Genomic DNA, 15,079 nt, shown 5'->3' with positions numbered 1-15,079 from the left:
GCTCTCTGAAAATCCAAGAGGATGGAGAATTCACTGGAGAAGTTTAGAGCTGGAGGATGAGCAGGGAATGACCTTTATAATTATAGTTATACCATTATAACTAAAACATGATACCAAGAGCTAAACCTGCCTGCGATGCTGGTCCTTGCTTTAAAGCCTGGCCTTAAGTTCCCGCAGACACCCTAACTAAGCTGAGCTGATGGTTCAGGTAATCAACAGCATCATAGATACTCAAAGCTGGGCTGCACGAAGCATGAAATGCAGCTGACAGAGTGGAATCAAATAGCAATAAATCAGTTCCCAGTGAGTATTTGTAATAACTGAGCAGGATGAAGAGCTGACGTGAACGGATTTCACAGGTGTCGCAGCAAAATCTGAAGGAAAGAGCCTTCCAAATCTAGTTTTGCTTATTATTTAAGAGGATTAATTGTGTATATGCTTCAGAAACATCATATCTAGCAGGAAAAACAAGGGAGCAGAGCAGGGTGGTGGTGCAGAAACCGCTGCTCAAGTCTTTGAAGAGCTTCTGCTGTAGGATGCTCAGCCCATGGCCTCAAGAGTTTGGGCTTCAGTACCATTGGCAGTAAACCGATATTTACACAGGGCGTTTCAAAAAGATGGACCCAATTTCCAAGTCATTTCAGTTAGAAATTGGCTCCACCTTTTTGAAACACTCTGTATAAAACTGAAAATTGTGCAGAAATTACGTAACCCACGGGAAGATGGTTCTGATGTTGCCTTGGCAGAAAGTTTGGAAGTGGGAGAGTTTATAACTCGCTCGGGAGTTATTATTATTCTGGTTATTTATAACGCTGTAATAACTGGGAGTTGTTATGAGTTCTGGGTTGGGAAGCGGGACTGGGAGAACAGGGGCGGCTCAGCGCTCGCTGGGCGATGTGCGTCTCCCGCTTGGTTGGGTCGCGCCGCCATGGGGATTTGAGACAATTTGAATCGGAGACCAATTTCAGAACAATGTAACGGAGTTTAAATCTACCCAACAGCAAATACCCGGCTGGGACAGCGAGGGAAGGAGACGTGTCTTGTCTGTAGGCCTGTCCCAGCTGAGCTGGGCCTAAAGTTGTGGATGGGGACGTGCAGGTTTGTGTTGGTGTCGGCTCGGAGACTCCTTATCTCACCTTTATACAACCAAAGCCTTTTCATCTCTTGCCAGTCTGCATTAATTTCCCAAGCAGCCGATCACGCCTTCAGGTTAGAAGAGGCTTCTGCAAACACCTGAACTTAAAGCTGTGTGCTCCTCTAACCGCTCCATTTTCTCTCATTTTTCTTCATAGATCAAGGCTTAAACTTGGGATTTTTGATTCCTCGGGCTCTCGCTCCCCCTCGTGTCTGCACAGGCTTTTGCAGCCTTTCATCTTGCATTAATTTCTCATTACCTTGTTCTTCCAACGTACTTTCAAGGGCCGTCTTGTTTTCATGTCTCTGCTACAACAGCTCTCAAGCAAGTCATTGAATTGTACCCAACTTGTCACCAGGAATTCACCACGTATTTTTAAGTATTCCAGCAATAATTGCTAATTCTTGTTCTTCAGTTAGGGCTTTAGTCCCGTTTAGCTGTATATTCACTGGGGTGTGAGCTGATTTTTCTCTGCTATCAAACATATCACTGAGCAAAAGTGTGTCCTTGACTCATTGGACCCGACGAGCGTCTCATCTCTCTGAAGCAGGTTTGAAAGGCTTTTCCTGGAGCCCGGTGCTCCGCACGGTGCAGCTCGCTGGGCAGCTCAGGGCTCCTAGTTTGATTTTCTGTTTAATAATAAACGCTGATTTGAGTCGTGTATCTTAGAAACCACCATCAACGGGCAGCTACACGCTGGGGAGTATCAGACAGGATTTATTTCGATGTATTTTCACCGTGCCTTCACCTACCAAGTGAAGAGATCGTGTTAGAGATGAGGAAAACACATCCTTGCTTACTCATTCTGGTCTAAAGCTTCATTTCATCCCAAACTGGATGAGCTGGGAAGGTCCCTTCAACCCAAACCTTTTTATGATTCTATGAACTCAACATCAGGCTCCTCAACCCAACTTCATCCTCAACCCCACCTCAACCTGAGCTGGTGAAGATGTCCCTGCCCATGGCAGGGGTGGCACTGGGTGACCTTTGAAGGTCCCTTCAACTCAAACCCTTCCAAGATTCTACAAACCAAACGTCAACCTCTTCAACTCAACCTCTCCCACTCAACCTCAACCTCTTCAACCTCCTTGACCCAACTTCAACCCCACCTCAACCTCCTCAACCTGAGCTGGTGAAGATGTCCCTGCTCATGGCAGAGTGGGACTGGATGAGCCTTGAATGTCCTTTCCAACCCAAACCCTTCTATGATTCTATGAACTCAACCTCCTCAACCCAACTTCAACCTGAGCTGGTGAAGGTGTTCCTGCCCATGGCAGGGGTGGCACTGGGTGACCTTGGAATGTTTCTTCCAACCCAAACCATTCTATGATTCTATGAACTCAACCTCAGCCTCCTCAACCCAACCTCATCCTCAACCCAACCTCAACCTGAGCTGGTAAAGATGTCCCTGCTCATGGCAGAGTGGGACTGGATGAGCCTTGAATGTCCTTTCCAACCTAAGCCCTTCTGTGATTCTATGAACTCAACCTCAAGCTCCTCAACTCAACCTCATCTTCAACTAAACCTCAACCTGAGCTGGTGCAGATGTCCCTGCCCATGGTAGGGGGGGCACTGGGTGAGCTTCGAAGGTCCCTTCAACCCAAACCCTTCTGTGATTCTGTGCACAGAAGATCCTTCCAATCTGGAAGGGTGATCTTGCCAACAGTGAGAAAATATCACACCCCAAAATAACAAACTTCTCCTGTTTTCTGCGAATCGACTTAGACAAAACAAATGAATATCTACTCGAGTTTTGCGTGGTGCTCACACAGATTTGAGTTCCACCTTTTCAACTTGTTCTCACCTGTGTCTTCCCACCACCCCATCTCAGCCACAAAGAGCAAACTTCCCAATTTACAGCATTTAAATTGTTCATGTGGTGAGAGAGCAGAGCAAGGAAGGGACCCTGTGAGCTTCTCCTGCCCCTCCAGGGGAGGTGGGAGCCCGATGGGATGTGTCTACTGGTGCCTCACAAGCCAAGTTCCTTGTTGGTGAAGGGAGGTTTGTGTCAACTATTGCCCCAAATAAAACACTTCACATGAAGGAAAAGTAAAACAAGGTGATGTTTGTGGGGGCTGATGGGCTGCCAGATGTTCCCAACAGAAAAAGGGCATTTTCTTGAGCATCTCCAGCGAGGCGCCGCCAGCCGCCCCTTCGCTTCGTCCCGGGCGCTGTGCAGGCGGAAACGCACTGAGAAGATACCAAAGTGGGCTCTGAAAACGATCACGGATGGCTCATTAATACCTGAGAGCGGAATCCTGCATCATTTGGGGAGGTTTCAGTGAAACTGAAGCCTCAATTCAAGTGTTCAGCACTGCAGGGCAGCGAAGGTTTGTCGGCCAGGCCGTGGTGGAGCTGCTGGCGTGGAAAAGCGTCTTTGCAGGAGCAAAGTCCCTTTGCAGTCGCTCTGGCTACAAAAACCTTCATTTCTATCTTTGTGTTTTGCTCAGCAGAGGGAGCTCCATCCCCACCAGCCGCTCCGTCCCCGCCGCTGGGCGATGATATTGATCTACAACATTTATCTGGTTCTACAGGATGATGAAGTTCATTTCTAACCACACTGGGTTGGAAGCTGAAAGCAGTTGAGTGTTGGAGGTGTCCGTGTGCTGCTTTGATTGAAGTTGCATAAATTTTTGGTGGCTCCAAGGACAGTCCTCGCTGCAGGAGACCTGTAGCTTGAAATATAGGTGTGCGCCTTTGATCTTGCAGCTGTACCGATCGGGGTATTGGCGTTTTGGTGACACAGGGCTAGGGGCATAGGTGGATGGATGGATGGATGGATGGATGGATGGATGGATGGATGGATGGATGGACGGACATCTCCATGCCACGGTGGGGTTGCTCGCTGGGTTTATTATCTCCAACATGGAGCAGAGCCGGGGTTGGCGTGAAATCGCGGCTGCAAAAATGGGCTGGACCTGAGCGCTTCACTCGGATATTTGAAGGGAAATGAAGAACTGAGTGAACTTTCGGAGCTGCCCGTCTCACTGTGGGTAGCAAGGCTGGTTCATAACGAGGATCTTATCTGGGAGAAGATCCGGGGAGCACAAGAGCAGGGGGCTTGGCTGGTGGGCTGGTGCATCCTCCTGCATCTTCCTGCAGCCTCCTGATTCTTCCTGCATCCCACTGCATCCTCCTGCATCCCGCTGCATCCTCCTGCATCCCGCTGCGTCCTCCTGCATCCTCCTGCATTCCACTGCATCGTCCTGCATCCTGCTGCATCCCACTGCATCCTCCCACATCCTCCTGCATCCCATTGCATCCTGCTGCATCCTCCTGCATCCCACTGCATCCCGCTGCATCTTCCCACATCCTCCTGCATCCCGCTGCGTCCTCCTGCATCCTGCTGCATCCTCCCACATCCTCCCACATCCTGCTGCATCCTGCTACGTCCTCCTGCATCCCACTGCATCCCGCTGCATCCTCCCACATCTACCTGCATCCCGCTGCATCCTCCTGCATCCTGCTCCGTCCTCCTGCATCCCACTACATCCTGCTGCATCCTCCTACATCCTGCTGCATCCCACTGCATCCTCCTGCCTCCCGCTGCATCCCCCTGCATCCCACTGCATCCTGCTGCGTCCTCCTGCATCCCACTGCATCTTCCTACATCCTCCTGCATCCCACTGCATCCTGCTGCATCCCACTGCATCCCACTGCATCCTCCTGCCAAAAAAATGTGAGTGTAGGGAGTTTCCCCCATGGAGACGTGGGACGGCAACGCCAACGCCGCCACTTTCCACCTGCCCGAGTGGATGGTGAGTTATTTACCTTCTTGTTTCCATCTGCATCCGTGGGGCAGATCTGCTGCTGAGTTTCTGGAGGGAGCTTTGGCTCTCGCTGCTCCGCGCCGGGATACGCCGGCGTTTAGCCCCAACGCGGGTTCGTTAACGTCCGATATTAACGAGGGCGGTTAAAATTCCTCCCTCGGCGTTCGCCCCAATTGCAAACGGTCAAGTGACGGGGGGAATGGTCCCCATGGGCCGCCCCATCTTGCAGATGCGTTATATTAAAAACTAATCTTTACAGAAATTGGGGAGCAGCGGGGAGGAGGAGCGGGAGGCACTTTGCAACGCCTTCCACGAGACCGTGAATTTCATCAGGATCAGCGCAGAAAGCACCATCTTTTTGTCTGCTTTCATTCTTAGCATCAATTTAGATTCTGTTGTTGGATAAAACCTCTAATATTTAAGATAGGCTTTAGGGCAGCGTACGCTGCTCAGCTTCATTTTGGTGGTTAAAGAAGCAAGAATAGATACTAGAAAATACTAAAATACACTCCACTTTGCTTCTCTATTGGAAAAATTCCCAAAGCAGCTGGAAATATAGTGACATTGCTCCAAATAATCAGGCAGACAAGAGGTTGCGGGTCTGGGGCCGCTCCACGTGTCCCTTTGGGGCTGCTCAGGGGCACAAATGGTCACGATGCTTCCAGAACACTGAAGATCTCTGTCAATATTTGCTGTATCTCCCCAGGTTTTTGCGGGTGTCTCCATTTCTATTTTCGCCGTTGTCACTCTTGCTCGTTCTTCTAAAAATACTTGGATCACTCTAATAAGAGGTTCGTATTCTACTCCTGGGAAGCTGTTCTGGCTGCTTTGATCTTGTTCTACAAATAGAGTCCGCGCACGGAGATTTGATTCAAGTTTCATCATTCCCCTTTAATACCCGACTTTAGGTGCCCCCACTAGCGCTGTCTCAAGCTTTATGGATTTTATTTCTTTAAAATTACAGTTTCTTGTTCTGCTTCTCACTTTCTGGTGTTTTACAGACCGTGGTTCTTTCAGCTCCCACCTAGTTATGTCGTATTTATATCAACGGCGAGGAAATGAATGTTGCGTGTAAGGGTTGGGACTGATAAACTTTGCATAACGTGCAACTTCGTTTATTGATTGAAATGTGGGTTTTTTTGGTTCTAATTGTAAAAAGTCCAGAGTTCTGCTTAAAAACAAGCAACAAGCCTCCCCCTAGGGATTTATCCCCCTCTGTCATTTTCTCTTCTATGAATTCGGTGCCGCTGGGGTTGGGACCAGATGACGGAGACTTTCTTTAAGTAGATCTTTATTTCTTATGTGCAATTTTCTGGATGGTTTAAACTCCACTATTATACAAAGGGCTTTGGGTTATGTCCTCTAGCAACGTTTTTAATCAGCATATTCACCTGCTTTGCATTTTATGTGGTTCCTCAGGACAACGTGGGGGTGAAAAACCACATTTCAAGTAATAATTAGCCTGAGCTTTCAAAGGCTCATTATCCTTGAGGTCATTATTTCAAGAAGCCTTTTATGTCTTAATGTTCTTACCAAGGTCCTGCATTTACTACAGCGAACCTCTTGTTAGTAACCAAATATTGAAAAATTATTAGTTAATAATAATAATAGTAATAATAATAATAATAATAATAATAATAATAATGATAATGATAATAGTTCTGCGTTGCGTCTCAGAAGAGCAGGTTGGTTTGGGTTTTGCAGAGCGGCGTCTGAGCTGCGATAGCGATGTGGAGATTTGCAAACCCGAGCGACACCACAATCCGGAGTCACTGAATCTGCTGCAGCCCAAGCTGGAGATCCCAATATTTCACTTATTGGGTAAAACACCCCTTGGTTTGTCAAATAATCCACCACTTGGATGTGATATTGACACCGGACAACTTTGTACCCGCCGCATCAGGGAGAAATCCGGGGCTGCAGTTGTGGTGACGTTCTCGTCCCGACGAGGATGGGATCAAAATGAGGGGAAATTCTGAACTTTCAGATCCGGACCCTCTGAAATTCCGCAGCCGGTGAGCGCGTGATGCGGGAATCCTGTTGTGACTTGGTGTCTCGTTTGGGAAAGTTTCGGCAACTTCAGGTTGTAGAGTTGAGTGATAGTTTAGAGTCTCGAATTGTAATCTATGGGGAATAAACAGGAGAGGCTTTCGCTGGAATGGTCAGTGGTTTTGCCAGGGAAATCTGGTTTTCCTGGCTCGTATCGGAGCATCAAGGGCATGAAGGAGCTGCTGAACCGCGGAGGATGCTGGTCCAGTATAAATGTATTCACTGCTAGAGGTGATACCCGTGATGATGGGTATCGTGATGACTCCATAGACGTTTTCCGTCTCTGACTTCCAAGATCCTGCATTTTTCTAATTACAAAACCTAAGTTGCTGTTTTGTTGCGAGTTGAGGTGATGTGGAAATCACCGTTTCCTCTTTTGCCGACCTTGTCTGGGACTGGGACCAGCGGAGCCGGGGGGACCAAGGGATCTGTCTTGGGCTGGGGGAGAAGGTTCCTCCCTTCCTTGTCCTTCCCATTGTCCCCACTGGAGCCGCCCACTTTAGATGTTGGTGATTTCCTTGTTTTTAAAGGTTTCTCCTTGGCCGTGCTCACTCTGGTCATGCATTGGATGTCGGTGTCATGGAGTGTCATGGGGTGTCATGCAGTGTCAATATGTTCTAAGATGGTGGAAGAGCTTCTTTTAGCTTTATCTCTTGGATTCCTACTACTGTGGGCCACAGATGCTTATTCTTTAAAAAGGATGCAAATTAAGAGTGAGTTTCAGCCATTAAAATGAGTGAGGACTTGATAGAGAGAGGGAACAGAGCTGGGGAAGGGGCTGGAGGAGGAGGAGAAGGAGGTTGAGGTTGGATGTGGGAACAATTTCTTCCCCAAAGGGCTGTGGGGCATTGGAACAGGCTGCCCAGGGCAGTGCTGGAGTCACCAGCCCTGGAGGGCTGGACAGACGGACATGAGGTTCTCAGGGACATGGGGTAGTGACCGTGTTGGGTTAATAGTTGGACTCCGTGATCTTGAGGGGCTTTCCCAACCCAAACAGTTCTATGATAGACACGCACTGTGATTTGGTCCTCATTAGCCATCACCCTGGAGGTCTGAGGATCAAAACGGGTCTCAGTCCTAGGAAAAGATAATAAATTGAGGTGTTTGGTGCAGTGATCTGATGTTTGCACCATACGCAACCTCAGCCCAGTGCTGACATTGAGAAATATACGGGGCTGAGTATTTTCAGAGCCCAGCAGATCTGCCAACAGTGTTGGGTCTTCAAGAGGCAACAGCCCAAATTTCTAACACGCTTGGGAGTTGCTTTGGCCCAGGTGGGTGACTCTTCGTTCCCATCCTTTCCACCCCAAGTCCTGTAGGTAAAATCAGCCTTAACCTGCATGTTCTCAAGCTGCTTTTTCAGCAGGAAGACACCAAAGGGTTAAACATGTGTGTTAATCCCAGAGTCGGTCTCCGTGTGACCTTTTGGCTGGAGAACTGGAATTTAACCACTTTGAGCTCCAGTTCAAGTTTTGGCTCAGTGAGCAACCTCATCAGGATTACATATTAATTTCAGGCATGTGAAACAATGGAATAAATGGATTTGGACAGTCGTTCTTGATGATCCAGGCTCAGGAGGTGAATTAGGAGAACAGACACTGCCTGGAACGTTGAAGATGAAGGTCAAAGGTCTCTTCCCGGTTGCGTTTTGGATGCCAACACCTGGTGTCTCTGATACTTCATCCTCTGCTCCACTTTCCCCCTTAAAACCAGTCTTGGAAGATCAAGTGTTGGATGGAACCAACTTTTCCTTCATGAGCTGGGATGGGAGGGCAGGAGGAGAAGGTTTGGGCTGGGACTTGCAAGGCTGGGCTCTGGTGGAACATCAGAACAGTCATCTTGGTCCCTTCTGTTCTACCTATACCAATCTTCAGCTTATTAAAAACAAATAAGAAGAGTAAATTAATTCTAACACTTGGCATCATAGACAGATGAGAAGTTTTTCCACTGAGAACAAGGTTTTCCAGGCGGTTTGTCACCCGAATGACCAAGCGGTGGCAGCTCTTGAAGGCCATAGACTTGACCTGCTGTTCAATATGTCAATCAATGGATTTTAATTAGCACCATAACTTGCTTTTTATTCCCCAGGTTTGGTGCCGGTGGATTTGCAGCCGTTCGCGACGCCGGGGAACTCGTGCGAATTAATTGTGCGGAAAACTCTTGGTTTTTCCCCTTGTTCCTTTAGAAGAATAAATCCCCATGGCCGAGAATGAATTCAAGACGTTAGAATTATGAAAATGCTGCACTCACAAAATGTAAAAGCTCCGAGAATTGAAACGGGTGGTTCCTATCGCACATTCACAAGTGGGGGGGATTTTATGGGTGGTACAGCATTTGAACATTTAACAGTTTTTAAAAGAGTAGAAAATGTGACAACTCATGGCCAAACTGACACAGCGGTTGGCCTCCAACCATCATTAAAAAGCAGATGTTAATCACGCGTGGTTTGTTAAATTATGGCGATAAGCCAGGTTTTACTATGGTTGGACGTGGCTCGCCCTGGTTTTATTTGAAGATCGAGCCGGATTACAAAGGACACACGACCCGCAGAAAATACCTGAGCTCTGCACTTGATTTTTAGCATTTTTATAGGATCGAGGTTTCTTAATTTGGTGTCTTAGACTCAGCCTTTACTGCAAAAAAAAGGCCCTTTCCTCCCATCCCGTTTCCCATCGCCTTCCCCAGGAAAGTGCTTGAATTTAATCATCTCGATGTGATAACCTACTGGGAAAAGTCATTTGTGCTTTGGTGGTGGGAGCTTCAAACACCCTTTCCAGGCTTTTCTCGGCTCACACTGAGCTCAAATAGCTTCTGCCGTAGGATTTCGCATGAAAAGTGCCATCAATAATGCTAAAAACTAAAAACTCACCTTGAAAACACAACTTGGGCTTCAGTAGCAATTGAGGCGAATGGTGCTAATCCCAATCTCCAATTTCCTGACCTATTTTCCTATGGGAGATAATCCCTATTTCCATTTTCCAGATAATCCCTATTTCCATTTTCCAGATAATCTATATTCCAGTGACTCTACAGATTCATTAAGTTGGGAATTCTGGGGGTTGTTTTGGTTTGTGTTCTGTTGTTTTGGTTTGGGTTTGGTTTGGGGGTTTTGTTGGTTGGTTGGTTTGTTGGTTGGTTGGTTGGTTGGTTCGTTGGTTTGTTGGTTGGTTGGTTTGTTGGTTGGTTGGTTGGTTTGTTGGTTGGTTGGTTTGTTGGTTGGTTGGTTTGTTGGTTGGTTGGTTGGTTGGTTGGTTGGTTTGTTGGTTGGTTGGTTGGTTGGTTGGTTGGTTTGTTGGTTGGTTGGTTGGTTGGTTGTGTTGGCTGGTTGTTTTTTCCTCTCACAAAGCAGGTGTTGCTTTCATATACCCAGCAATTTTGGCTCTTTTAGCGGATTCCTTGCAACGTGAAATGCCGTCACGGCTCGTCCGTGTCTGCAGAACCATTCGGACAAACACTCACAAGCAACGTTTCCCTGGCAGCGTTTCCAGTGACAACTATTGAGGAGCAATATTAGATCAGCTGAGTGGTAAATCATTTCTAAAGCAGGTGTGTGTAACAATACACAGAGCTGGGAGGAGCTTGTTTTGTGTGTATTTAGTTAGAATTGCTGTTGAGGTCAATCAATGGGAATTGTCTTGGGGACGTTGTCAGGGACAAAACTCCTTGGATAACAGCTCCAGGCACTAAATGGAAATTAAAAATAGCCCAGAGAGGTGGTGGCTGAACCATCCCTGGAGACATCCCAGGCCAGGCTGGACGGGGCTCTGAGCAACCTGAGCTGCTGAAGGTGTCCCTGCTCATGGCAGGGGGGGCACTGGGTGAGCTGGGAAGGTCCCTTCAACACAAAGCTTTCTATGATTCTATGAACTCGACCTCAAGCTCCTCAACCCAGCTTCGTCCTCAACCCAACCTCATCCTGAGCTGGTGAAGATGTCCCTGCTCATGGCAGGGGTGGCACTGGGAGACCCTTCAATGTCCCTTCCAACCCAAACCCTTCTATGATTCTATGAACCCAACCTCAACCTCTTCAACTCAACCTCCCCCACTCAACCTCAATCTCTTCAACCTCTTGACCCAACTTCAACCCCACCTCAACCTGAGCTGGTGAAGATGTCCCTGCTCATGGCAGGGGTGGCACTGGGGGAACTTTAAGGTTCCTTCAACCCAAACTATTCCATTTTTCCATGATTCTAAGAGGAATGGTCCAACATGGGAACCTCGGGCTGGGTGTTTGGTCGGGACCCCTTAAGGACGGACCTTCTGCACTCGCTGCCCTGGGGGACAGAGCAGGGACGGGCGTAATTAAAAACCACTTTGCCATCTAACAAATACCTTCGTTGTTTTAGTTGCTCATTAGTTAATTTTCTTCTAATGAGGCTCCGTTAACATAATCACCTGACATTGGGGAAAAAAAGAAAGTGTGTGGGGGGGAACCAAGTTAAAAAGCTTAATTAGCAAGTTAATTATAGCGAGCGGGGAAATGTTCTGGTTACATAAATAAGCTATTGTTGTGCGCACACAGGCCGGGCCACGTTAAAAACCGCCGCAAACTGTCTAGAGGTCACAGCAACGCTGTAATTCAACATGAAACACAAGTAGGGCTTGTTTGCCGGGATGCCTCGATAAGTCTCGGGGTCCTTTTCTGCCAGAAAAAGAAAAGGGGGAGTTTGAAAATCCGAGCGGTTTCCCCTCCCGCCATCCCGCAGCCAAAACCAGAGCGGGCAGGACAGGCGTGGGGGAAACTGGGAGCTGTAGTGGGGGGCAGGACTGGGATCAGTGGGTTGGGAGGTGTATTGGGGGGCAGAACCGGGATTGGTGGGTTAGGAGGTGTAATTGGGGGGCAGAACCGGGACCGGTGGGTTTGGAGGTGTATTGGGGGGCAAGACTGGAATTGGTGGGTTGGGAGGTGTATTGGGGGGCAGGACCGGGATCGGTGGGTTGGGAGGTGTAATTGGGGGGCAGGACCAGGACTGGTGGGTTGGGAACTGTAATTGGGGGGCAGGACCAGGACCAGCGGGTTGGGAAGTGTAATTGGGGGGCAGGACCAGGACCAGTGGGTTGGGAGGTGTAATTGGGGGGCAGGACCAGGACCGGTGGGTTGGGAAGTGTAATTGGGGGGCAGGACCAGGACCAGTGGGTTGGGAGGTGTAATTGGGGGGCAGGACCGGGACCGGTGGGTTTGGAGGTGTATTGGGGGGCAAGACTGGAATCGGTGGGTTGGGAGGTGTAATTGGGGGGCAGGAACAGGTTGGGAGGTGTAATTGGGGGGCAGGACCGGGATCGGTGGGTTGGGAAGTGTAATTGGGGGGCAGGACCAGGTCTGGTGGGTTGGGAAGTGTAATTAGGGGGCAGGACTGGAATTGGTGGGTTGGGAGGTGTAACTGGGGGACAGGACCAGGACCAGCGGGTTGGGAGGTGTAATTGGGGGGCAGGACTGGGATCAGTGGGTTGGGAAGTGTAATTGGGGGGCAGGACCAGGACCGGTGGGTTGGGAAGTGTAATTGGGGGGCAGGACCAGGACCGGCAGGTCGGGTGGTATAAATTTGGTGCCAGCCCCTGTCCCGGCGGGAGCCGGCACCGAGGGCTGGCAGTGATGCCGTCATGCCAAACAAGAAGAAGTACAACGTGAACGGAGATTCGGGGATTAAACCCCAGGTGAGGGCGATCTTTAGCACCATAATACCATTTTTCTATTTCAAAGTACATTAGTTTGTCTCTACCCCCCCTTTTTTCCCCTCCTTCCCTTGCTATTCCCCTAAATCCCTCATTTCTGGAGCTGCCTGTGTCCCTTCCCCTCTCAGAGAAAAGCCCCATCTCCGGAGAACTTGATTTTCTCTGGGGAGCAGGAGGTTTGAAAGGACGAAGCGTTGAGCCAAACCTGTTGCTCTGGGGTTGCTCTTTGGAGGAGCCGGAGGGTTTGCGAGCAGGGGATTGCCCTGGAGAACCTGAAACAATGAGAATTGCTCGGTGTAGTAACGTAGAGCGGCTCTTCGTGGCGGAAACCCCGGGTCGAAGCGAGACTGAGTCATTTGAAATGTAAGAGCACGCACCTGCATTTAGAAGCCATTAACCCCTTGGATCTCTAAATGTGAGATTTTTCAGCTTGAATTCTATTGTGTTTTTCTGTTGGAGGTTGAAAGCAGCAGCACTTGTGTAGCTCAAGAGCAGGTTGGGCTCTTAAAGTCAAGCAGCTGCAGCTCTCAAAGGCTTCGTGGTCTCCCTGTCGAGCTTTACCCTCTGCACAGTTGGCTTGTACCTTCAGAGATGTCTCAGTGTGAGCTGAATGAGTCCAACCTGGAACAAAATCACTGTTTTCGTCCCCGTTTTGAACGTCCCCGTCTTCCCAGCCGGGCCGGAACACGGCACGTCGTGCCGTCGGTCGCCTTGTGCTGTTCGCTTGGGATTTAAACCCGAGCTTAGGTCTGGGTAAGCAAGGTCTGGTTTGCTCCTTCTGGGTGGATCGAGTTTGTGTTGCTGAGATTTCAACTCAGAAATTCAGACGTGTTGTGGGAACTGGCTTGAGGGAATATCCCTGCTCAGCCTTGAGAAAGGAAGGTTCAGGGAAGTCACCATATCCCAATATTGAAAGGGTGGCTACGAAGAAGATGAAAACTCCCTTTTTACAAGGAATCCCAGGGAAAAGACAAAGAGCAATGCTCTAGATCGGTGCATTTGGCCAAGGAAGATTGGAGCAGATGATCCTTGAGGTCCCATCCCACCTCGTGTTCAATGACTCTGATTCCCTTTGCATGTCCAAACGATACAAAATCCAGCTCTAAATAGAGGTGGGTACAATCAATGTCTTAAATAAATCAAACGTCAGCATCCTTTCTTGCCCGCTTTCTCTGTTTCTCAAAGGATAAAGCCAAAAGACATCGGTGGATGGTCAGTGTTAGCTAAAACCAGACCTGAGCCTTGAGCTGGTCCCATCCTGACATTCTCTTCGTGCATTTCCTTCCACCTCTTGGCAGCTCAAGCTAAACCCAGCTTGTGGCAGCGTTTAAAGGGTTTAAACCCTTGAAGGGGCTGAGAGTAGAGTTTAAGTCTAGTTCTAGTTCTGCCTAACTTGGTTCATGACTCTGTTTTGCTTTTTGGCGTGTGCTTGCCTCCCAGTCTTGGATGCAGAAGTGCATCAATATTACTGCATTGCTTGAAATAGTTGCGTTGAATGTCCTTGAAGAGATGATGTGGGAGGGGAAAACGTGAGTTATAATGTGAATTATTCACCCTTTGTCAAGACTTCCAGTCTCACTTTGCCGAGAGCGTCGTTTCGCACAACTAACCCGGAGCGGTGATGAAGCTGCTCGGCTAATGAGGGCTTTGTTTTAAACGAGAACAAACAATGAAGTTATTTCAGGCCAACAGCTTCTTAGAAAATGAATTTAAGACATGGTGTGTGTGAGTGGAGGTCCCACCGGCATCAGAGGTGTTAATCCACCACCCAAGTCTCAACTGTAATATGAGTTTCACGTGCTTTTTCTCCCTCCCCTGGGCGTCTCCTGAGCCTCTGTCGTTCGGTTTAAGATTAGCAGGAAAAAGCAAAACAAAACCAACAAAAGGGCGTCCAGGTGCTGCTGCAAATCTCCTCCCAGCTCCTTTCCCTCCTCCCCAGCAGCTTGGGCTCCGAATTCACCAACCTGAGACCCTCATCACCTCTTTCCTTCGCTTATTGGCCCAAACCCACCAAGGACCAGCTCCGTGGCATCACCAGCTGTGCCAGCTCCATGGCATCACCAGCTGTGCCAGCTCCGTGGCATCACCAGCTGTACCAGCTCTGTGGCATCAGCAGCTGTACCAGCTCCATGGCATCACCAGCTGTACCAGCTCCGTGGCATCACCAGCTGTACCGGCTCCGTGGCATCACCAGCTGTGCCAGCTCCGTGGCATCACCAGCTGTACCGGCTCCGTGGCATCACCAGCGCGTCTCAAGTGCAATGTCAAGTGCCGCTACTTAAACCATGAGCTCGAATTCCCAGGACAGGATTGAATTCTTCCTGCTTAGATGGCTTCTTTAAACAAAACTAATGTCTCAAAATACCCCAAGGGGTTGGTTAATAGACTCAATTAATGGCTTTGGGTATTTTGGAGATGTAAATGTTTAACTCCGTTGTACCAGATTGAGTCA

The 15,079-nt window shown here is 48.8% G+C and overlaps 1 protein-coding gene across 2 annotated transcripts in view; it reads left to right on the top strand.

Annotated features, from left to right (window-relative positions):
• The window catches only part of AHCYL2 (adenosylhomocysteinase like 2), a 101,219-nt gene that overhangs the window by 51,296 nt on the left and 34,844 nt on the right, over positions 1 to 15,079 (top strand). Inside the window, exon 1 of one of the 2 annotated variants that reach the window (XM_065049388.1) lies at positions 12,492 to 12,609. The exons of the other annotated variant lie outside the window; for it this stretch is intronic. Within the exon in view, the coding sequence (XP_064905460.1) occupies positions 12,556 to 12,609 (54 nt within the window). The 5' untranslated portion in view covers positions 12,492 to 12,555. Of the gene's footprint in view, positions 1 to 12,491; positions 12,610 to 15,079 lie in introns of those variants that run through there. 2 annotated transcript variants of the gene reach the window in all.

The sequence above is a fragment of the Columba livia genome, chromosome 1 (genome assembly GCF_036013475.1).
Source record: "Columba livia isolate bColLiv1 breed racing homer chromosome 1, bColLiv1.pat.W.v2, whole genome shotgun sequence".
Lineage (NCBI taxonomy): Eukaryota > Metazoa > Chordata > Aves > Columbiformes > Columbidae > Columba > Columba livia.
This window is presented reverse-complemented; position numbering and strand designations above follow the sequence as displayed.